At 42.2% G+C, this 23,708-nt stretch overlaps 1 protein-coding gene across 1 annotated transcript in view; it reads left to right on the top strand.

Annotated features, from left to right (window-relative positions):
* Positions 1-23,708, top strand: part of Map2k1 (mitogen-activated protein kinase kinase 1) — a 77,269-nt gene that overhangs the window by 27,214 nt on the left and 26,347 nt on the right. The window contains exons 2-5 of the mRNA XM_046426478.2: positions 11,243-11,453; positions 13,187-13,333; positions 20,850-20,927; positions 21,578-21,629. Coding sequence (XP_046282434.1) covers positions 11,243-11,453; positions 13,187-13,333; positions 20,850-20,927; positions 21,578-21,629 — 488 coding nt within the window. The remainder of the gene's footprint in view (positions 1-11,242; positions 11,454-13,186; positions 13,334-20,849; positions 20,928-21,577; positions 21,630-23,708) is intronic.

Raw genomic sequence — 23,708 nt, 5'->3', positions numbered from 1 at the left:
ATTTAGCAGAGCACACTTTTTAACCTAAAGGAGTAACAAGTAATGGAGAAAGAACTGTTGTTAGGAATGAGCGGGTAGGGTATTTTGTAAGAATGACATGAAAATCTTCAGCATGGTGTGGAGGAAAGAGCAAAATTTGGAGTTCTGCTCTTAGCCTTGTTAATTTACTTAACTGTTCCTCCTTTATTTCCATATCTGGATTGTGCAAACAGTATAATTATTTTTTTTTTTCAGATTGTGAGGACTAATGGGTGATCAATGCCTAGTATTTAGGAAATTCATCCCTTCAGCTGAATCTAAATTTCATTTTTTTTTTTTTTTTTTTGGTACTTGGGATTGAACCCAGGGGTGCTTAGCCATTGAGCTAGTTACTGGATTTTGCCAAGTTGCCCAGGGCCTTGCTGATTACTGAGGCTGGCTTTGAACTTGTGATCCTCCTGCTTCAGCCTCCCAAGCTGCTGGGATTACAGCAGCTCCATGCCCAGGTACATTTCATTCTTTATCATACTGTTATGTACCTTTTTTATCCCCACCAAGTAAAGGTTATATTCCTTTTTTGTCCTCTATCTTTTGATCTTTGAACCCTCCAAACATTATCACTTATTTTTCTGTAAGTTTAGAGAAAACTGATGTTTTAGGAATTAATCTCTGCTGACATGAAACAAATTTTGTCCACTGGGGCAGAAGTTACTCTAGGCTTTCAGTTCTTTCAAGCAACAACCTCTTTGATTCAGAGTGTTGTTCAATATTTGAGATGAGTCTTAGGGAGTGGGTGGTCCCATCATTCCAAAGTGTGTGTGTGTGTGTGTGTGTGTGTGTGTGTGTGTGTGTGTGTGTGACTATCTGCAGAAACATGCTGTGGGAGGTAATGTATATGATTTCGGAAGCCTGTTTTGTTCCAAGGGATAAGTTTTTTTCTTTCTTTCTTTTTTTTTTTTTGGTGGTGGTGGGGTTGTTGTAAAAATTGATAGGAGCACATGGTTTTTATTCATTTCTTTTTTCTTTTTTAAAAAGTGTTTTTTTTTCTTGTAGTTGTAGACACATCTTTATTTATTTACTTACTTATTTTGGGATACTAGGGCTTGAACTCAGGGGCACTTGACCACTGAGCCATGTCCTGCCCTTTTTATTTTATTTTTTGGGATACTGGGAATTGAACTCAGGGACACTCAACCACTGAGCCAAATCCCCAGCCCTATTTTGTATTTTATTTAGAGACAAGGTCTCACCAAGTTGCTTAGCACTTTGCTTTTGCTGAGGCTTGTTTTGAACTTGTGATCCTCTTGCCTCAGCCTTCTGAGCTGCTGGGATTACAGGCATGCGCCACCGCACCTGTCTAAAATTTTTTTTATAGCTGTAGATGGACACAATACCTGTATTTATTTATTTTTATGTAGTGTTGAGGATCAAACCCAGGGCCTCACACGTGTGAGGCAAGTGCTCTGCCGCTGAGCCACCATCCTAGCCCTTATTCATTTTTTTTAAATCAAACTGTTGTTAACTTTAAAAAACTTTCATTTAGAAGCTTAAAATCAACTTCATTTAAAGTAAAATTCAAGATAAACACCTGTCCTAATTCATTTTCTAATTTTTCTCTTTTAATCTTTATTCTCCCAGCATTTAGTTTTTGTTTACAATATTTTTTTTAAATATATTTTTTAGTTGTGTATGGACTCAGTGCCTTTATTTGTTTTTATGTGGTGCTAGGATTGAACCCAAATCGAACCCAGTGCCTCACACTTACAAGGCAAGTACTCTGCCACTGAGCCACAACCCCAGCCACTTGTTTACAATATTTTTAATTCCAATTCTGCACCATTGTCCACAGATTAACCTCTGCTAGAATGCTCTTTCTCTTTTTTTTTCTTTTCAAATTTTATCCTCATATCTCCTATTCCTGCAAAACTGATTCTCATTCTTCTAGCATGTCTTAAACTATGGAGTTGTTTGTATCCTAGGCCCCTTATGAGAGTTAGGGATGCTGTGGGATGACCCTGGCCTCACAGTCTCTGGTGGTAGTAGTGAAACAGTGAAAAGCAATAGAGGTAGTGTTTAAAGACATTGTGTATTTTCCCCACACTATTTATTGCATGAACAACATGAAAATGCAGGAGTTTTGAAAACTATCTCCTATTCCATTACACCTGATTTCATTAATCTGCATTTCCTTCCAGTGCTTGTTCATATGCAGTTTTTTCCCCCCTCATACATAATAGAATTTTTTTAAAAATTTTTTATTGTTGGTTGTTCAAAACATTACATAGTTCTTGATATATCATATTTCACACTTTGATTCAAGTGGGTTATGAACTCCCATTACATAATAGAATTTCACATTCTTTTTTCTCTTTGGTACTGGGGATTGAACCCAGGTGCAATTAACCACTGAGCCAATCCCCAGCCCTTTTTTTTTTTTTTTTTATATATATATTTTATTTTGAGACAGGATCTTGTTAAGTTGCTGAGGCTGGATTTGAACTTGTGATCCTCCTGCCTCAGCCTCACAAATTGCTGGGATTACAGGGGTGCACCACCACTACCAGCTAGGTGTCAACATTTCTGATGCCCATGAGTCTATACAACTATGCAAGTCACTTCTTTCTGAGACCCAGTTTCTCCTTGTCTAAAATCAGGGGTTTAGACTAATTGACCTATAAGAAAATATCTATAATGAAAGTATCCAACGCTGGTGGAGTATTTCACAGTCAGGCATGTGTGCATTGTGTTTATGTGTGTACCTTCAATGCACATACTTCAGATTCCTCCAGTAGTGGCTTTTTTCTTGTGCATAGAGTGGAGCCTGGGTTGCACAGGTTTTTTCTCAGTGTTCCTACTGCTTTCTCAGCTCTGAACTGCCCCTCAATGCCTAGACACCGGGGTGTCTTTCTGCACACTCTTTTCCTTGGCTTAGGGATAGATGGTAATTACATTATTTATTTTTATTTTTTAAGAGACAGGGTCTCAGTGTTCCGCCCAGGCTGGCCTCCAGCTTCTGGGTTGAAGTGATCCTTGTGCCTCAGCTTCCCAAATGACTGGGACTACAGGTACTCATCACTGTGCTGGCTTACATTTGCTTTTTTATTTGGTGCTAGGCTTGAGATAGAGGTAGGGAAAGTTTTGTGTTGTTCCTGTCCCACTTCAGCATTAATAGGCCCTGTGAATTTGGTTCCCAAGTGTGGGTTTTTCCCAGTGCTTTCTCCCCTTTTCTGCATGGATGCCAAATTCTACTTGGCCTTTTTTTTTTTCATCCAGTACTGGGAATGGAACCCACACGTGCTTCACCACTGAGCTACATCCCCAGTCCTTTTTATTTTATTCATATTGAGATAGGATCTAACTCAGTTGCTGAGGCTGGCCTTGCAATCCTCCTACCTTGGCCTCCTGAGTTGCTAGAATTATAGGTGTGTACCCTGCTCCCAGCCAAACTCTACTGTGTATCTGTGGTGTGTCTTGGGCAGAACAAGTTTCTTATAACTCCTCTTGCAATAGTAACCTTTGCTTTGTGTTGGTGTTGTGCAGGGCTTTGGGCTTAATTTCTTTTCCTTTTCTTTTTTTGGTAAGCAAGCAGGAATTTTATTGAAAGAAGGTGAGAGCAGGATTCAGAACTCCTTAGCACACAGGGCAAGGGTGCCCCCCCACACACACTTTTTTGAGGTAGAGTCTTACAATGTTTCCTAGGCTAGCCTTGAACTCCTGGTCTCAACCAATCCTCCCACCTCAGTAGCTGGGATTCCAGGTGCATGTCACCATGCCCAACTGGGCTTAGATTCTTCATCAGTTATGGGAAGCCATGCTCCAGTACAGTCATTCTCTTGCATGGTTCATCATGTGCTTCACTGAACTCAGCAGAGATTTTTTTTAACCTTTTCCTTGACATTGACTACACATGCAAATCACATCTTGGCTGCCTACTCTTCTCTGCTTGCTGACAGATGTGTAGGTGAGAAAAGTCTCAGTCATTGTTCCTGAAAGGAGCCCCCAGACCCATTTCTAGGGCCAGTGACATATGCTGGAAATCAGCTGCTTCTGGGCCAGCACAGAGCTGGTCTTTCACATTGGAATATAAAATTATTCAAAAGAGAAGCATTCATATGGCTGTCAGATACTGTATTTGGGAAAGAGGTATGAAGGCATCGGAGGTCAAAAGACCTGGGTTTAACGTGGGGTCACTTGCCCTGTGAATTTATGTACATCACTTTTCCTCATAGTGGAGTATAACTAGGTGGTCTTTAAGTCCTATCCAGTGCTAATATTCTCTAATCTAATATCATATTCTCTAATCTAATATCATATACATATTCTAAGTATAAAATTCACAGGTAAGTATCAGGGCTATGCTTCTCTGCACACACAGTGGTTGGCTTCCCAGGTTCCCGGGGCCTTGGTAATTCTTGCTTACATGTAAGCTCCATTGACAAGATAAAGGCATCATTTTTGTTCACTCTGGTCTTCTCTGAGAACACATGCTTTTCAGCACTAACAGGCCTTTAGTGAAACAGCTAAAGAAACAGACAGTTAAGGGCAAGTTGAGTCAAGATGTGATGGTAGATGAAAGGAGGTGGTAGAGAGCAAGGTAAGAGTTAAATGTAAAAAACAAAGCAAAACTGGAATGATCTGAATGTCAGACCAGTAGTTAATATATGCTATTGTTGGACAGAATAACATTCAGCTTGATAGTACTTATTAGGCACTTACTGTGAGCCAGGTATTCTACTATGATGAGCTGCTTTAATGTCATCAACGTCCTATGTGTGATTATCACAGCCCCACTTTACTGATAAAATTGAGGCTTAATACTTTTAAGTAACTTGTTGAAGATGACATTGCTACTTAAGGGGCCAAATAGGGATTAAACCCAGACAGCTTGACTCCTAGGTATATATTTGTGTATCCTAAATGCACAGTTTGATGAATTTTTAGGAACTAGACACACCATGTAACCAGCACTCAAATCAAGAACAGAGCATTACAAGCACATAGCAATTTCCTTTTGCTCTGTATTAGGGTTCCTCAGAGGAACAGAACCAACAGGGCGTGTGTGTAGTATGTCTGTGTGTCTGTGTTGAGAGAGAAAGGGAGCAGATGTGCACATGAGACATCAAGAAATGTTGATGTTAATTTTAGGGACTTGAAATTCTCATGGTAGGAAGACTGGTAAGTGTTAAGTCTCTAGGGTAGGCCAGTGGGCTGAAGACCGAGCAGGAGTTCAAGTCCAGTGGCAGTCTACTGGCTGAATCTCTTCTTCTTTAGGGAGATCAGTCTTGTTTTCTTTGCTCTTCAACTGATTGGATGAGGCCTGCCCACATGGAGGGTGATTTGCTTTACTAGAGTCCAGCAATTGAAATGTTAATCTCATAAAAAAACAAAACTTTCACAGAAAGTGAAAGGACCAAACAATGTTTGACCAAATATCTGGGCACTGTGACCTAGCCAAGTTGACACATAAAATTAACCACCACACACTTCCCTCATGTTGCTACTCTTGGAAAGGTGACCTTTCCTCATTTATAACTGCATAGATTAGAATTTCATATAGATGGAATGACAGTATATATTCCTCTTTTGTGCCTGGCTTCTTTCACAGAGCCCATGTACATAATCCTAGGATCTTATTGCCTAGTTACTTGACTAGCCATTCCTGGAGTGGCCTGCAGGATGGAGGTGGGGGAGAACATAGACCCTCTCCCCCACCATTTTGCCTGCACCAGCCCTAGCCAGTGCTTCTGCACTCCCTAACCCAGATGGACTGGCAGAAGAACAGAAGTTGATAAGCAGTGCCTTTGGCATTCCCTGCCTTCCTCCTCAGGCCCCTTCTTCTTTCCTCCCTTCCTAGTCTTAGTCCCCCACCCCATTCTTACATCCCCATGCAGCCATTGAAGTTTATCAGCCCCTCAACTTGAACACACACTCTACCTTATTCCGTACCTCCTCCACTTGCAGTCACATTGACAGACTTGGCCCTCAGATATTTAGACAGCTCTCCCTTGCTCTTTTCCTCCTCCTCCTCCTCCTCCTCCTCCTCCTACTTTTTTTGTTTGTTTGTCTTTTAAATGGGTTTGGGAACTGAGGACCAGAAAGAAGGTAACTTGCCCACAGTCTCACTGATGGGGCATGGTAGTGTTAGAGGATCCAGGGGTTACAGCCTCAGCCTCCCAAGTGCTGGTCCCTCTTAGCTTGGGTCCTGCTACAGTAGCCTTCCTTCTTGCCAAATGCCAGGCAAGGGAGCATGATCTTTCCCTGTGTTCTGATGAGGCTCACTGCTCTGGCACCTGGTTCTCCTCCCAGCCTGGTGATTGCTTGTCATCCTCTGCCTGCCCTTCAGTCTGCCCTCCTGGCTGAGGCAGGGCCTGCCACCCGCTATGGTGGCAGCTTCCATGTTCAGCCACCATCAGGGTTGGGAGTGGCTCGGGGTCTTGAAAAAAGTTCTGTTCTAGATGATCTGCCACCCTAAATAATGTGGCCTTGTCCTCTCTGGACCCATTTCTTTACTTGTAAAATGAGGGTTAGATCAGGTAGTCTTTAAGTTCCCTCTCTGTGTTGCATTTTATACTGCTTCTGACTTTTAAACTGCTGAGCCATAAATGAGAGACTCCAGCGTGGCAGTGTAATTAGGCTCAGCAGATGGGTGAGTGAGAGGGAAGGAGATGTTCTTGCCCATAAGATCAGCCTTTCCTTCATTGTGCCTCCCTGGTGTTTTCAGAACACAAGTGACAACCCTTGTTTTTCTCTGTGTTCCCATTTCAAACCTATAATCTTCTTGTATCTCGATGAACTTGTGTTTACTGTTAGACAGCCATGCTGCAGAATGAGTTACAGTGAGCTGTCTTCTCCAACATGGCGAATGTGATGACAGTTGGAGCTGATCACAGCTGGTCCCTGGAATGACAACTCTGTGTGTGTGTGTGTGAGAGAGAGAGAGGGGGGGGGAGGGAGATTGTGATGGAACTCCAGTTTTTGTTTTTAGATCTCTAGTCTCATTTTTGCTGATTTTAGTTAAAACTAAGGGTTGTAAAAGGGCAGTTTTTGGCCCACTGAGTCTTGAGGAACTCTTTATTTCCATTGCTTTAAGCATTTCACACTGGGAGGGCAGAAATGAGCTTTATGGAACACCATTGATCCCTCGTGCTAGAAGAAGCAGTATGGAACACTGTTACATTTTTGACTGATCTCTTTGTCATGAGCACTGAAAGCCAGGAATTTCGTTTCACCTTTGGATTCAATATTTTGTCTTTCGTTCTCTGAAAAAAATTTTAAAAAACTTTTAAAATGCTGGGCATGGTGGTGCATTCTTGTAATCTCAGCAGCTTGGTAGGCTGAGGCAGGAGGGTTGCAAGTTCAAAGCCAGCCTCAGCAACTTAGCAAGGCCCTAAGCAACTTAGCAAGAACCTGTTTCAAAATAAAAAGGGCTGGGGATGAGGCTCAGCGGTTGAGCATCTCTGGGTTCAGTCCCCAGTATCAAAACCAAAACAAAAAATATCACCACCACCAATAACAAAAAAAACTTTTAAAGTGTTTTGCAAATTAATAAAGCCAGTGATTTCTGGATTCTGCAGTTGCTGCCTTGGTTCCTCCCCATCCCTATTCTCCCATCCCCAACATTAGTGTAGAAATGTGCCAAAAATATTGGAGTTTCTTCCCATTAGTTTTCTGTTTTGACCCCTGGTGGAGTAAGTATGGAGTTGTTACTTCCATTTACAGAAGATAAATCTGGGATGTGGCAAAGCTGAGTGACTTGTTGGTCATGCAGTTAGTTGCTGATCAATTTAGGATAAGAATCTAGGGCTTCTGAACACTAGTGACTTGTTAATTTGCAATACTAATCCACCCCGAGTGCTTGCCTTTAACCTACCTGCCTCCGTCTTGCCATCATGACTCAGGGACTTTGTTGTCTCTCTCTGTGGCTCCACCTCTGAAAGCACAAATGAGCAGCCAGTTACCTAGCTGGTGAGGTGAGCTGTAGAGGGAGACGGTGTAGAGGTGGAGGAGGAAGGAAGGTGGTGCAAGGTGCAGACTTATGTTTTCTTCCTAAAGAATTGCCCGCCCCCCCAAAAGGCTGGAAAGTGAGTGGAATCAACATTCCTTTTTCCTTGCCAAAAGGAGTGAATTTTCTGGGAGTCTTTGGCGGATGGTATTAGTTGCAGTGCAGAGTTAACCTGCCTCTAGATCCTCAGCAGATTGTGCAGCAGACAGGGTTGTATCTGAGATAAAGGGCCCCTCACCGAGGTAGACCATCATGTGTGATTGAGCCCTAGTGTGTTAAACACACATGCTGGGATTCTTTCCTCTGTTTGTAAGTTGCCTCCTTTGAAAGTATTGAGCATTTTGAAGAGGCATCATGGTTAAGGTTAGAGATTCTTTGTGGGTTTGATCCCTGGCTGTGCCACTTACTAGCTGTGTGACCTTGAGCAGTTTATTTCTGTTTGTTCATCTGTTCTAATTGTAGGGTGTGGATTAAGTGAGGTAATAAATATAAAGCATTTAGAAGGGTACAGTATTGTGAGCAGAGTAAGTCTCCTTTCTGTATCCTTTCTGCTCTCCTTCATGCACCCTGTGTGTATGTGTGTGTGTGCGTGCGCGCGCACATGCATGCATGACAGTAGTTTTTGGATTCTGCATTTCCAGCTGGCCTGCTGAGCCCTCCAGGCAGCTGTAACATCATCCAAGTTTTAGCTATGGGGTCTGTCTGCATTGGATATGTTTTTAAATGACATAATCAATGGGCTGCTTTGTGGAGAGAAAGAAAACCGAGCGAAACCGAGCATGTGCAGGCTGTGTACTCACAGCCCCATGTGTACTGGGTCCCTCCACCTGAGGGGCTGGAGCACTGTGAGACTTAGTCAAACCTAAAATTTTATTTTATTTTTTGGTACAGAGATTGAACCCAGGGTGCTTAAGCACTGAGCCACATTCTCAGCCCTTTTTATATTTTATTTAGAAACAAGGTATTGATAAGTTGCTTGGTGCCTGGCTAAGTTGCTGAGACTGGCTTTGAACTTGCCATTCTCCTGCCTCACCCTCCTAAACCATTGGGATTACAGGCACGCTTCACCATGCCTGGCTAAAACCTAAAAATTGTTTTATAAAATATTTATTTTTTAGTTTTAGGTGGACACAATATATTTATTTTGTTTTTATATGGTACTGAAGATTGAACCCAATGCCTCATGCATGCTAGGCGAGCACTCCACCACTGAGCTACATACAACCCCAGCCCTAAAACCTAAAATTTTAGCGGTGTGAGAATACTGACCAGCAGTCTCAGTCTGCTCATCTGCTGTAACACAAAAACACTGGTGACTTAAAGGGACATTTATTTTCTCTCAGTTCTGGAGGTTGGCAGTCTGAGGTCAGGATGTTGGCACAGTTGGGCTTCCTGGTTTGCAGAGAGCTGTGTGCTTTTGTCTGTGTATGTGTCAGGAGGAAGATGGAATAGATTTTTCTTCTTGTCAGGCCACCAATTCTGTCTGATTAGGATCCCACCCTTAGAACCTATTTAACCTTAATCACCTCTGAAAATCCTGTCTCCGATCAGTTGGAGTTTAGGGTTCTACATAGGAATTTGGGGGAGGGGTGCCCAATTCAGCCCATAACACTAGCCTTCCTCCCTCCAGAGATATCCAGTGAGGAAAGTCGGTGACATCATCCTGTGTCTTCTTTGGCCCCACACACTGTTATTTGTGAAGCGGCATTGGACCTCCCCATACGTGGGGAGGCCCCTGTCTCCTAGCCTTCTTGAGGTTTGGGATGGTGGGTGTGATGGAAGAGGAGAAGGTTATGCTGACTTCTGCTTCCAAGCTCAGAACTGGTGTGTACGTGGGGGGCACCAGCATTCAGATGTGTCATAGGCCTGTCTTGTCACCTTTGTCACTTATGTCATCTGTTTAGACTGGGGAGTGAAATCAAATGAAACAGTGGAAGCTGTCTTTACCAACTCACAGAACACTCTTCAATTCTCTGTGTAAAACATACAGAGCGAGGCCCACAGCCTACTGTGTGCGACTAGCAGGCTGCTCTCTGCCGAGCCCACTCGCTCAGCACCCACTGGCTGAAGTATGTGCTTACCAAGAGCCAGCTTGTTCCCAAGCCATTTGCACAGTTCTAGCTGGCATTGAAGCTAAGTAATGTAGTTAAGTACCAGATAACTGATGAAATATGACTGCAATTGAACTGATTTTCTTTCCTTTCTTTAAACACTAGTTAAAAGCCATGGAAAGATTCAGTAAGGCCAAGTCCCTGAAATATGTTATTGCCAGATTAGATGAGCAATAAGTTTGGGGAAAATCAAAAGATCCTAAAATTTTATGTTGTGATTATTCTGTGAATGTCTTCATTTTTACTTCATTTTATAGAATCAGGATTTGGACATCATAAATAGTATATTACATTCTGGTTCATGTAAGAAAGATGATGTGGAGTTCTTAGCAGTGGACCCTTATTCAAAGGGCCTTGGACTGTGTTAAAGGCTGAATGATGAATATGGGTTTATATCCATTGTACTAAAATAAAATTTTTAGGTCTATCATTTTTGTGGATATCTTGCTGTAACTTTTCTGATTTGTCTGGTTCTGGGACCTGATCACAGTGGATCTGAAGGTTCTTACTGTTGTGATTCAGTTTACAGTGGGTTTGTTTTCAGTTGAGAAGATTTAAGGAATTTTATTTTGTATATGGTGTAAACTTAATAAAACCAACATTATTGGGGCTTTTTTTTTTTTTTTTGATACCAGGGATTTAACCCAGGGACACTTACCTACTAAAATCACATCCTCAGCCCTTTTTATTTTTTTCTTTTGCAACAGGGCCTCACTAAGTTGCTAAGGCTGGCCTCAAACTTGTGATCCTCCTGCCTCAGTCTCCTGTATTGCTGGGATTATAGGCTTGTGCCAATACACCCAGCTTAGTGGGGCTTTTTAAACTGGGACTTTAAAGAAATTTAATGTGGCTCATTCTCAATTTTATTCTTTGGTTCCTCTTGTATACTTAAAGCACACTAAGAGAGACCCAATTCTCTCATTTTACAAAGGAGGAAGCTGAAGCCCTGAGAGGTAAAGCATGCTGGTGGTGAAGTAGTTGTGGTGGCTGGAATAGAGGTGGCAGATCCACAGCAGGATGAACCCTGCCCTCCAGTCCCCTCCTCCAGTTCTCTGTCTCTGGCCCCAGTTCTAGAGCTGTCCACGATGGGAGTCTTCCTCTGGGTGACTACTCTCGTGATAGTGTTGACCTGTGGATCCCCTTTGGACAGGACCAATCTGGAGGCCTTGCAGAAGAAGCTGGAAGAGCTGGAGCTTGATGAGCAGCAGCGGAAGCGCCTTGAAGCCTTTCTGACCCAGAAGCAGAAGGTGGGAGAACTGAAAGATGATGACTTTGAGAAGATCAGCGAGCTGGGTGCAGGCAATGGCGGTGTGGTATTCAAGGTCTCCCACAAGCCGTCTGGCCTGGTCATGGCCAGAAAGGTGAGTTTACCAGGATAGATAGGTAATTGAATTATCTCAGGGAAGATCTGGAGGCCTGGGGACAAGTGTGGAAGGAAGATGGATTTTTTTTTTTAAAACACTTTATTTATTTATTTATTTTTATGTGGTGCTGAGGATCAAACCTAGGGCCCCTCACATGCTAGGCAAGCGCTCTACTGCTGGGTCCCAGCCCCAGCCCCGGAAGATGGAATTTTTAACTTGTATTTTTTATGTTGTTTGAATCTTGAACTCATCATCTATCAAGTGGTGGGTAAATGCGCTAGTGACTGTTAATGTATTAATCCCTATCCTCAGTCTGGGAAATAATAGTAAGTGACCCTACCTTAGCTCTCTGTGTGCTGTGGAAGGGGTACCAGGTGCCAGTTTATCATTTATCAAGTGTAGGAGTAGCTGCTTTTGTTCACCTGGGCCCAGAAATGCTCAGGCCAGACGCTGAGATCACGTTGTTTCCTGTGTTCCTACCCTGCCAGGGGCTGCCTTCGTCTCCCTGCAGTCAGCCTCAGAACCCCCTCCACGGCTGCATTCTTTGAGTTGGACTTCCCATTCCTATCTCCCCTTGGTCATTTTTCTGAACACAGCCCCCATGTAGAAAGCTGGCCTCTTCCGTGGTTTTCAGCTCATCGTGTTCATTCCTGCCCCCATGTTTGTGCTTGTGCTGTTCCTTTTTTTGGGTACTGGGGATTGAACCTGGGTGCTTAACCACTGAGCCACATCCCCACCCCACCCCCGCTTTTTTTTTTTTTTTAAATTTACTTTTTAGTTTTAGGTGGACGCAATATCTTTATTTTACATCTGTGTTGTGCTGAGGATCAAACCCAGTGCCTTGTGCATGGTAGGCGAGTGCTCTACCACCGAGCCACAACCCCAGCACCTCCCGCAACCCTTTTTTTATATTTAATTTAAAGACAGGGTCTTGCTGAGTTGCTTTTAGGGCCTTGCTAAGTTGCTGAGACTGGCTTTGGACTTGTGATCCTCCTTCCTCAGCCCCCGAGCTGCTGGGATTGCAGGTGTGCTGTTCCTTTCATTTTTTTCCAACAGTGCCTGTCGTCAGGAACTTCCAGCTGCTCCAACCCACAGTTATCGATAACCAACACTTCCATGTCCTTTGACCATTGTTTATGGCATTTTTTAGATACTCAACCTTATCAGTATTTTTTGTGGTGCTGGGGATTGAACCCATGGCTTCATGCAGGCTAGGCAAGTGTGATACCTCTGAGCTACATCCCCAGCCCTAGGTGACCATTGATTTGTCTGTTACTTGTCTCCCCAGTTAGAATAAGGGCCAGTGTTAAGGGGACATAGAATAGTACCTGAGATTTTGGCTAACTCTCAACCACATGAGGCACCTGAGGTCAGGGAGGAACCTCTTGGGCATCTTGGGTCAGTATACCAAGTTCCTCATGCCCTTTTATCTTTCAACCTGAGTTTGACCAAGTCCTTGAGGCCAGTTTCCCCTCAGATCTCAGCCCTACAGGTTCTTTTGGCATAAACTCTCCATTTAGATTTGTTCCCAGGCTTGGCTCCTGGAAGCAGAAGCACAGCTGGCTTTCTGGTTACAATTCTTTGGTGCCAGCACCCACCTTATACATAGACACTTAGTGGTTTGGTAGAACAGAAATTTGTGCTTCTATTGACCTTATATTTAAACATTTAAGAAGAAAGATCCCTCCCTCTCATACAAACCTCTCTTTCCTCTACCTTTCTTTCCCCAGCTAATTCACCTGGAGATCAAACCTGCAATCCGGAACCAGATCATCAGGGAGCTGCAGGTTCTGCATGAATGCAACTCCCCATACATCGTGGGCTTTTATGGCGCATTCTATAGTGACGGGGAGATCAGCATCTGCATGGAGCACATGGTATGTAGTGACCTGCTGGTCCCTGGAGCAGCAGCCTGAAAATTGGCGATTCTGACCTAATCTTTGGTCAGGGAAGTGATCAGCTGCTTCCCTATGATACCCTGTATCACACCACCATCTTGAGCATCTGGGTAGCTTGATTGTAGAACTTGGCAAATTCATAGGATGACAAGCTTCCTTTCCTTGCCTCGCTTCAGAGAGATGATAGTAACCAGGATTCCTTGGTGGTGTGTCTGAAGCACATCTTCCAGTTTTCTCCTATCCAGATGACCCTAAGATTTTGATGTGGATAAAATATGGTTAATATAGTTTTAATCATTTATTGCGAATAATATTGTGTGCTGGGTACAAAGTTCTGGGATTATGAAGATGAGTGAAACAGTCTCTGCCTTCTGAGAAGTTATAATCTACTTTAAGGGGTTTGGACAAGGAGAGAAGTAATCCCACCCTATGCCCATTAGTGGAAGTCCAAGTAAGGGACAGGCTTATGGGCTCACACGTATGAGTGTCAGTCTTTTTAGCTGCCTGGGGTCCCTTTAATTTCTAGTGAGTAACAATAGTAATGTTAATGCTAATAATGATAAATTAATTTTTATATGGTACATATTATATCAAGCATTATTATTATTATTTTTTGGTACCAGCGATTGAACCCAGGGGGTACTCAATATCCCTAAGTTCAGTGAGCCACTTCCCCATCCTTGAGCAACATCCCCAATCCTTTTTTATATTTTGTTTAGAGACAGGGTCTTACTGAGTTGCTTAGTGCCTTGCTAAGTTGCTGTGGCTGCCTTTGAACTTGCGATCCTCCTGCTTCAGCCTACTGAGCCACTGGGATCACAGGTGTGCACCACTGCGACCAGCCTCAAGCTTATCTTAAATTTAAAAAAAAAGTGTTTTTGGGTACTGGGGATTGAACCCAGGGGCGCTCTGCCACTGAGCTACATCCCCAGCCCTTTTTATTTTTTATTTTGAGACAGTCTCACTAAGTTGCTGAGGCTGGCCTCCAACTTTTCATCCTCCTGCCTTAGCTTCCCAACTTGGCAAGTCAATATTTTATTGCATTTTCACAGCAACCTTTGTGAGTGGGCATATTATCCCACCCAGTGAGGAGACCAGGGTACAGAGAAATTGATGAATTGCCCTAGATCATGCAGCTAGTAAGTGGTGTTGGCAGAATTTAAGCCAAGGCAGTCTGACCCCAACCTGTACTTTATTGGATAGTGATGAGGGGATCAGGGCTATTTCTATCTTGGAAGCCTAGAATTTCCTAGAGATGCTGATGTCATATTTTTTGCAGCATATGATAGGGGACTTTGGAATCTGACATATGTTTATCCACATCTCTTTTCTCCATGGAAATCCAAGTGGGGACTTTGTCATGTTTGCCACTGTCTTCAAAAAGCCTAGAATATTCCTGGCACATAGCAGGTGCTCAATATTTATTTGTTGAATGATTGTCACCTCTTTGTTATGATCTTGGACAGATTTCTTTATCTTGTTGATTCTCAGCTTTCTTATCTGTAAAAGGGCATTATTATAGCTGCTTTGTTTTGGTGAGGATTAATTAAAATAACAGATATAAGTCTTCCAGCACACTGACTCAGAGTATATATTCTGCAAATGTTAGCTTTGCTTTATTTCCATGGACTGACAATTTAGAGATGAAGGCTGACAGGAGTCTACATAGTTGGTGGCTGCTGTGTTTTCAGTCCAGCCTGGTGTCCTTCTCCATTTCCTTCCTGACCCTCTAGAGCTGCCCTGACCTTTAGAACCAGATCCCTGGTGCCTGGTCTTAATGAACTCAAGGAGAATCCTTCCAGGCAGTTCTTATCTTGCTCGTGCCCCCATTATTTTGAATGTCTCTTCATTCCGATCAGAAGAAGGGCTGCATACACTGTTGTAGGCATCTGCCGACATTTGTGGGTACCATATGGAACATAGATCTTGAAAAATCTGTGCTTCTAAAGGTTATCAAGAATGCTCCTGTTCCTTTTTGTTGCAACTAGAGTAAGTCTCTGCAGGAGACATTTCTGGCTTGGTCCTTGAACCTGGCCCAGGATGCTGATTATTTTTCCCTTGGGTTCTTGTTTCATATCCCTTGGGTTTCTTTGCTCTTTGTGGTGATGCTGAGTTTTCATCTCTAGCCTAAGAGCTTTAGATGATGATATATAAATGGCAGTGGAGGTCCTGGAAACCTAGAAGGAAAGGCCAGGGTGGCTTCTTTCCCTGAGGTCCTGCTAATGTTGTAGAAGGTGGGTGGTGGTATGATTAGGTATAACAGTAGCTAGTTTTGAATCTTTCACCACTTTCTAAGTCCTTTTCACATTATGTAAGTTTTAATCACATCAGCCCCATCTCAGGGGATAGATTATTGACCTCCCAGCTGCTAGTCAGAGAGTAAGCCTCAGACAGGTTTTGTAATGAGCTTATTCTCACAGTCTACAAGCATCAGAGACTCTGAGGAAGTCTGTTTTCTTTAAATTTCATATTCTCCCTGTTACTCTGTGTAAATGTATACTCAGGATTTTGCATCTCTGTAGAGAACTGATTGGATGGGATCTTTTCTAGGGCACCTCCCTGTGCTCACATCCTGTGTTTCTATGGTTTTTAGCACTTGTAACCAGTCAGGGTTTATATAAGTAAATCAACTTGGGTTCACAAACTCTTTTTGGTGTTTATTATGTGTGTGATGCCACATGACCTGATCTGAGGACAGAGACATGAGAGAAGCATCTCTCGTCCTCCAGAGCTATTCACAGGCTGGATGGCTGTGTTCTGGCACCTTCTCAAGTAGGAGATGTCAGTGCAGATGTAAAAGCTCCTGAGCACCGTGTATGTCATTTCATGCCTGCTCAGTTCTTTCCTGGGTCATCTCCAAGTTCCATACCACCCAGATTTATTCCTTTTTTTTTTTTTTTTTTAAGAGAGAGTGAGAGAGACAGAAAGAGAGAGAGAGAGAGAGAATTTTAATATTTATTTTTCAGTTATTGGCGGACACAACATCTTTGTTTGTATGTGGTGCTGTGGATCGAACCCGGGCCACACACATGCCAGGAGAGCGTGCTACTGCTTGAGCCACATCCCCAGCCCCAGATTTATTCCTTTATAGAGGAAAAAGGACACCATTTGGGGGGTGAGCATGATTGAGTTCCAGGATGCTTGCTTCAGAAATAGGGTTAGGCTTAACCCGGAACATGGAGAGTGGCCTCTTCCTTTATTTAGATTTGTCAGTACCTCTTGTATGTCCTCCTGCCAGGAGGACCTGTTTTAAAATGATTACTCTGGATTCAAAGTGCCAGAATAGCTTTCTGCTCCAGCTGTGGACCTCTCATCTTTTCCTCAGTCTCCAAGCAGGCCCTTGCAGCAGAGCCCCTGTACCAGCTGCCCCTGACCAGAAAACTCTGCTCTGGCTGCCACTTGGGATTTATGCTCGGCATTTATGCTTCAGCATTTTAGAAGTGGTGTCGTGGACTGGATGTGGTGACACATAACTGTAATCTCAGCAACTTGCAAGGCTGAGACAGAAGGACTACAAGTTTGAGGCCAACCTCAGGAAATTAGGGAAACCTAGTCTCAAAATAAAAAGGGTTGGGGATGTAGCTCAATGATAAAGCATCCCTGGGTTCAACCCCCAGTATTAAAAAAAAAAGAAAAAAAGTGTGTCACATAGAGAGCTCTGCTCAAGTCACATCAGTTTATTATGAAAAATTTCAAGCATAACGAAAGTTGAAGGAATTGTACACTGTATTCCCACAAACCCACCACTTTGAGCCTACAACTAACATTTTGCTATATTTTTCTCACCACGTATTGTCTGTTTACTGCTCAAATCAATTTTTTTCTGGATGCATTTAAAAATTAATTTGCATCATCAGCATTCATTGAGCCCTATCTTCTGAAGTGCTCAGCCAGGAGCTTACCTTTCCTGGAAATGAACTGTATTTGCACTGCCCAGTCTAAATTTTGAGACCCAAGGGGGCTGTGATGCTCTTGATCAGAACAGAAATGCTCTTGTCTTCAGGGAAGTAAATTCCTGCTCAAGTGGTAGCTGAGCAACCAGGGAACTGGGGACTCAGAATTGATGGTTCTTATGCAGGAGTAAAAGCTTTTGAGCTATTATTTTTATAAAGTGTTTGTCTTCTTTATAGAAAACCTTCACAAAAGTACCATTGACTTAGTTAATAATTGGCTTCTAAAAATAAGCACAGTTTCAGCAGCTCTAGTCAGTGAAGGCAAGTTCTTGGCAGTGAAGTAGAATTAGAAGGCTATAGGGTTAGTCGTAGGCAACTCTGAGTGCTCCTGATAGCTTATGCCTCTTACATCTTGCTAATACCATTGTTCTTCTTGTTATTCTGCTCATAGCTCAGGAGGTTAAAGGGAAGAGAGCCCATGTTTCTTCCTTTTTAATCAGTATTTTTTGGGTGGGAGATACTGGGAAGCTCATGTGCTACCACTGAGGTATACTCCATCCCTAGCTTGATTAATAGAAATATTTACCTTACCAGTTCCCAGGGAAAGTCATACATTTTCAGTTAGCTAGGGCTGCTCTCTGTTCATTTGAGAGATAGTACTGTTCATTGCTAAATGGAGGAAGGAACCTGAAAACCACAGGGTTAACTTTTCCACCTTATTTGAATCCAGTTTTGGCAGTGGCTGTGCTATCTTGTTTTATTTATTTATTTGGGTACCAGGGATTAAACTCAGGGGAACTCGACCACTGAGCCACATCCCCAGCCCTGTTTTGTATTTTATTTAGAGACAGGGTCTCACTACATTGCTTATTGCCTTGCTTTTGCTGAGGCTGGCTTTGAACTGTAGATCCTCCTGCCTCAGCCTCCCGAGCTGCTGAGATTATAGGCGTGTGCCACTGAGCCCAGCTTGATAATCTTGTTTTAAATATATATTTCTTATGATTAGGCAAAGCCATTCATACAAAAGAATTAAAACCATATCAATTGGAGGCAAAATAGAATTAATTGGGAACTTTCTGCACTGGAGTTCCTCTTCCCACTGGTAAAGGAAATTGAGAAGTACTGTGGGGTTCCTAGGGGCCTGGTAAATTGGGGTGGTAACTTGGACTGTGGTGTTGTCCTGATTGGACCAAAAGGAGGTTCTGCAGCATGGTGAAGGCAGCCAAGGTCATAGGATTGATTTGATTGCTGGAGTTCAGCGGAGGTAACAGCCCCCAAGGGCTTTTTGAAAATAAGTGTGTTTAAAGGGGAGTTCTTTTTGGTTTTAGATTTATGATCCCACTTTCCTGTTTTGTGGAGGTTATCCATAGCACCTTTGAAATTCAGGTTGAGTTTTGGAATCCTCTACTGTTCTCCTTGGTCAGCTTACCCTCCACTAGGTGGTTGTACTGGTCAAAAGTCACTCATGTGTACATAGGGATGTATATATGTTATGTGAGACTGTCCTACATTTGAGAATCCACACCCATATCATTTTACCTTCCCATCAGCATCAGTGATCCAGAGTTGATAGTAACAGAAATTAATTGGTCTGAACTATATTTATTTGTTTGCTTGCTTACTTGTTTATCATTCATTCATTCATTCATTCATTCATATTGGGGATTGAACCCAGAGGCAGTTTACCACTGAGGTACACCCTCAGCCCTTCTCATTTTTATTTTTGAGACAGGGCTTGGCTGTGTTGCTAAGGCTGGCTTGAACTTGTGATTCTCCTCTCTCAGCCTCCTTAGTAGCTGGGGTTACAAGTATGCACCACCACATCCAGCTTGAGCTATCCTTTATATAAGCATAGAATTTTTAAGTTGATAATCTGGTTTTAGCCTTAGATTCAGGTGTAGTATTATTTGGGAGATCTATATCCTTGAATGAGTTTTGCCTCCTCTACAAAGAAAGAAGTTCTGTATTTACATAATAGTGCCTTTGCACAAAATGGGTGCTCAGTATCTATTAATTTATTTATAGATTTAATTCTCTATTTTGCCAAATTAGTTATTTAAAAGGTAAAACATTTATTCATTGTAGAAAATGTATAAACAATAGAAAAACACAAAGAAGAAACCATCATGCAGCAGAAATCCCTGATAATCTTAACTGCCTAGACTGAAGGTAACTCATGCTAACATTTTTGACTTTGTTTTGTGTGAATATATGTGCACTTTTTTATTTTGATAGAAGTGGAGTTGTGCTGTTCTTTTGTTTATCACGTTGTGTATTATTCCCTGTCTTCACATTCAGTGGCTGCTTCTTAGAGGCTTGGTGATTTGGGAGGCAGGCTGTCTGTAGGAGCATCTCTGCTTGTCCAGGTTTTGCCACCTCCAAGGCTCAGCTTCTGCTGCTCCTGTTCTGAGCCTTCCCTTAGCAGCTTCAGCACAGCAGCATTTATTCCCTGCTTTGTTTCAGAGGAGGATTCATGGTGCCTTCCTTCTTATGAATGTGTTCTGTCTCCTCAAGCAGAGGGTGCATTCTCTTTCTTTTTCAGCTGCTGTGGCTCTCATCTTAAAATTCTAGGGCTGGATTCTTTCACTGTTTTCTAAAAAGTGCAGTCTGGGTTTCCAGTGGGGGGCCTTGGCCACAGCTGGTCATTTCCAGCCTGATCTCTGTCACTATGGGTTCAGGAAGAGATGCAGAAATGAACCATATGTTATCCCAGGAGTACTAGGCAATTTAATGCTTCTTTGCTTTTGATCTTATTGAAATACCCTATTCTTTCCTTGCCTTGTCCCTCCCCTTTCCAGGTATAGAAACCGGTGCTTCTTGAGTAAGATTTCAGATCAAATGTTATCTTCTGAGTTTAGTCAGAACGGCTTCTCCCTTCTGCATGTGTGTAGCTCATTTATACATTTCTGGTTTGTTATATTAGGTAATACGTTTATTGAGGGGAGAAATTAGCTTTTTATATCTTTGTCCCCTTTAACACCTAAGATAGTCCGTAGCATTTTGTAGGATTTGTGGGATGAATGATTGCTTTCTGTGACATTTTTGTTTGGATTTTGTCAATTCTGATTTGTTAGGATAATATCAAATGCAAGTTGTGACTTAAACAGTGGCTAACATTCATTGAGTACTTATTATGTGCTGTTATGTTGTTCCAAGTACTTTAGGTGTAGTAGCTTGCTTAATCCTTATAATAGCCCTGTGATTATTATAATAGCCTTTTAACTATCATCATCCTCATTTTACTGGTTGAGTAGCTTATTCAAGGTCTCCTAGATAGTAAGCAACAGAATTGGGCTTTAAATTTGGACAGGTTGCCTGTATTCCTGACCAGTGCCCCATGCTGTGAGCTCCGGGCCAGCCAAGACTTTGACCACTATTAATTTGTTTATGGAAGTTCATGGGATTGGAGTTACTTGAATTTTTTGCCTCCCCCAATGTGTTGCATTCATGTCATATTTGATGTTTAGAGCAAACCACAGGGTGCTCACCCTTAACCTCTTAGGAAGATTTGCCAAGTAAGAGTTACTTTCTTCCTAAAGTTTAACACTTGAAATGATCATTAGAAACATTGTAATTAAAATGTCTGCTATTCTTGTTCTTAGGATGGGGGTTCTTTGGATCAAGTCCTGAAGAAAGCTGGAAGAATTCCTGAACAAATTTTAGGAAAAGTTAGCATTGCAGTGAGTATGTTCAGTTGTTCTTCCAAGTTCTTTCATTTATAAATTGAGTTGGTAGGGAATAGATGAGGTGGGGAGGAAGCCAATGAAGGGAAAGTTTATTTTAAAACTGGGATTTTTCTCACTATCTTTTCCCTATCTAGAGTCTAGATACAATATCTCTTTCTTTCTCTCTCTCATTAGAATGAGAAAAGTTACTTTTTATATGTTAAAATCTGTGTCTGAAAAACAAGACAAGGTTTTGAGAAAATCCCCATTCATGGTATTAGAAAAGCTCTGCTTTTCTAAATTGCAGATTTAGAAAAACTTGAATTCACACGTAGTGTTTTTTAAAGTTGTTTAATTTTGAGACAATTAGGTTTACTTAAAAATAACACTTTATATACCACATAAAAAGATGATTGCTTGATAGGACAGGTTAACACAGTGAAACAAAAGAACAAAAAGGGCTGGGATGTAGTTCTGTGCTCACCCAGCATGTGTGAGGCCCTGAATTTGAGCCCTAACATCGCCAAAAAAGAAAAAGGATAAGGAAGGATGGCAAATTTACTAATGATGTTTGGTGAAATATTTTCTAGGTCATTTTAAAATAGATTATTTTTCTGAACATAACTATTTCCATTTCCCATCTTTTTACATTCCCTTTCCTCTAGGTAATAAAAGGCCTGACGTATCTGAGGGAGAAGCACAAGATTATGCACAGAGGTAAGAAATTACTTGATAGTTATTATGTTCTGAATTTCAACTGAAATCAAGGTTCTTGTACCATCTTTTTGTGTGTTTCATTTTGTTTTGGGGTAAAAGCCTTTGAATTATGCTTTTAGTCTTCATGACATGTTTTTGTGTAGTGTGGTGGCTGAGGCAGCGCCTTTCACCTGTCTGGTCCTGGTACGCGCCTGTCCCTCCCGCAGTGTGTACTAGCCCTCTGGTTTTCCACAAGGAGCTCTGCCATCATTTCCATTAAAGGGTGGGAGATTTCAGATCAACCTGGAATAACCAGCTTTCTTTTCCCTTCTGCCTAGTGCAGCTCCCACCTTCTCAAATCTTTCTTTTTGGCTTCCCCAGTTATCTTGTGTATACCCAAGGAGCTGCTTGGTAAGCCACACGGGTCTGTGCAGATGTCTTTGGTGGAGAGTTCACCACTTGCCCAGCCAAGAAGGGGAAGTTGTTAGAAGGACTCTTGCCCCATCGAGCACTGCTGTTATGGCTCAGCCTGGCCAGCTTTTCAGATTCCTTTTTCAGATTCCTGCTCTCTTGGGTCTTTTCCAGAAGCCCTGGAGGAATTAACAATAAGGCATATCTTGATTCCTGAGCAAAAAGACAGTGGATGATTTGTGGAAACCTGAGTTAGGGTTAGAATGAGAGAGCACAAGTCTCCCTAGCGTCTCTGTCTTCAGGCTTCCTCACTGCTAGTAAGTTCTATCTCTGGTCTAACTGTTGTCTTTCCTGATGAAACTTAAACTCCATTTCTTCTTATTCTGTTCTTGAGAAAAAAATAGGGAAGAGTAAAAGGCTTCTTCTCTGCTTTGAATTTTCATTTGTTCTTATTTGTTATTTGTTTGCTGGAGAGAGCTTAGTGATTATTTCAAGTCTTTTTTTTTTTTTTTTTTTTTTGGTACCAGGGTTTGAAATCAGTGGTGCTTAACCCTGAGCTACATCCTCCACCCTTTTTATTATTATTATTTTTTTAAATTTTGAGACAGGGTCCTGTTAAGTTGTTTAGAACCTCATTAAGTTTCTGAGGCTGGCTTGGAACTTGGTGTTCCTCCTGCCTCAGCCTCCTAAGTCACTGAGATTACAGGTGTGTGCCATTGCCTGGCCCTCAATTACCTTTTACTATATAACAAACTTAGTAGTTTAAAACTGCAACAGTTTGTTACTTTCCAACATTCTGTGGGCTGGCAGATTGACTGTCCTCTGATAGTCTAAAGCCCTGGCTTCTTTCAGTGCTATCTTTGGGTTTTCAGCAGCAAGAGCTGGTACATCACAATATTCAGGCACCTTTTAAACCTCTGTTTATGTCAGGTTAGTTGATGTCCTGTTGGTCAAAGTAGGTTGCCTGGTCGAGTCAAGATTTAAAAGCAGTGTGAAGACCCCGTTTCTTGTTAGAAGGAATGGCCAGTTTATTTTCACAGTAATTAAAATTCAGGTTCAAATCTTATATATGCTACTCACTGTCTAACCTTGATTGAATTAGTTAACTTCCCCCAAACTCAGGAAAACAGAGGCTCCCAAAAATGTTGTAAAGATTAAGACAATACAAAGCACTTGAAATAGTATTTGACACATAGTTGGCACTTAATAAATGTTAACTGCTGCTTAGTAGATGGATTAGTGGGTTTTTTTGGGTGGGTACTTGGGATTGAACCTGGGGGTACTTAACCACATCACCAGCCATGCACTCCCCCATCCCCCCTTTTTTAATGCAGTGTCTTGTTAAGTTGCTTAGAGCCTTTCTTAGTTGCTGAGGCTGGCTTTGAATTGTGATCCTTCTGCATCAGTGTCCTGAGCCGCTGATTACAGGTGTGCGCCACTGTGCCCTGCATGGATTAGTAGAGATTTTTAAATGATCACCAGTGCTGGGTGCAGTGGCACATGCCAGTAATCTCAGCAACTTGGGAGGATGTGGGAGAAAGATCACAAGTTCAAGGCCAGCCTCAGCAACTTAGCAAGGCCCTAAGCAACTTAGTGAGACCCTGTTTCAAAAATTTAAGGACTAGAGATATGACTCAGTGGTAGAGCCCCCCTGGGTCTAATCCCCAGTACCACCAAGTAAATAAATAA

Source organism: Marmota monax, unplaced genomic scaffold (genome assembly GCF_021218885.2).
Source record: "Marmota monax isolate L192 unplaced genomic scaffold, Marmota_monax_Labrador192_F-V1.1 WCK01_AAM20220418_F8-fsc00078, whole genome shotgun sequence".
In the NCBI taxonomy this organism is placed as follows: Eukaryota; Metazoa; Chordata; class Mammalia; order Rodentia; family Sciuridae; genus Marmota; species Marmota monax.
This window is presented reverse-complemented; position numbering and strand designations above follow the sequence as displayed.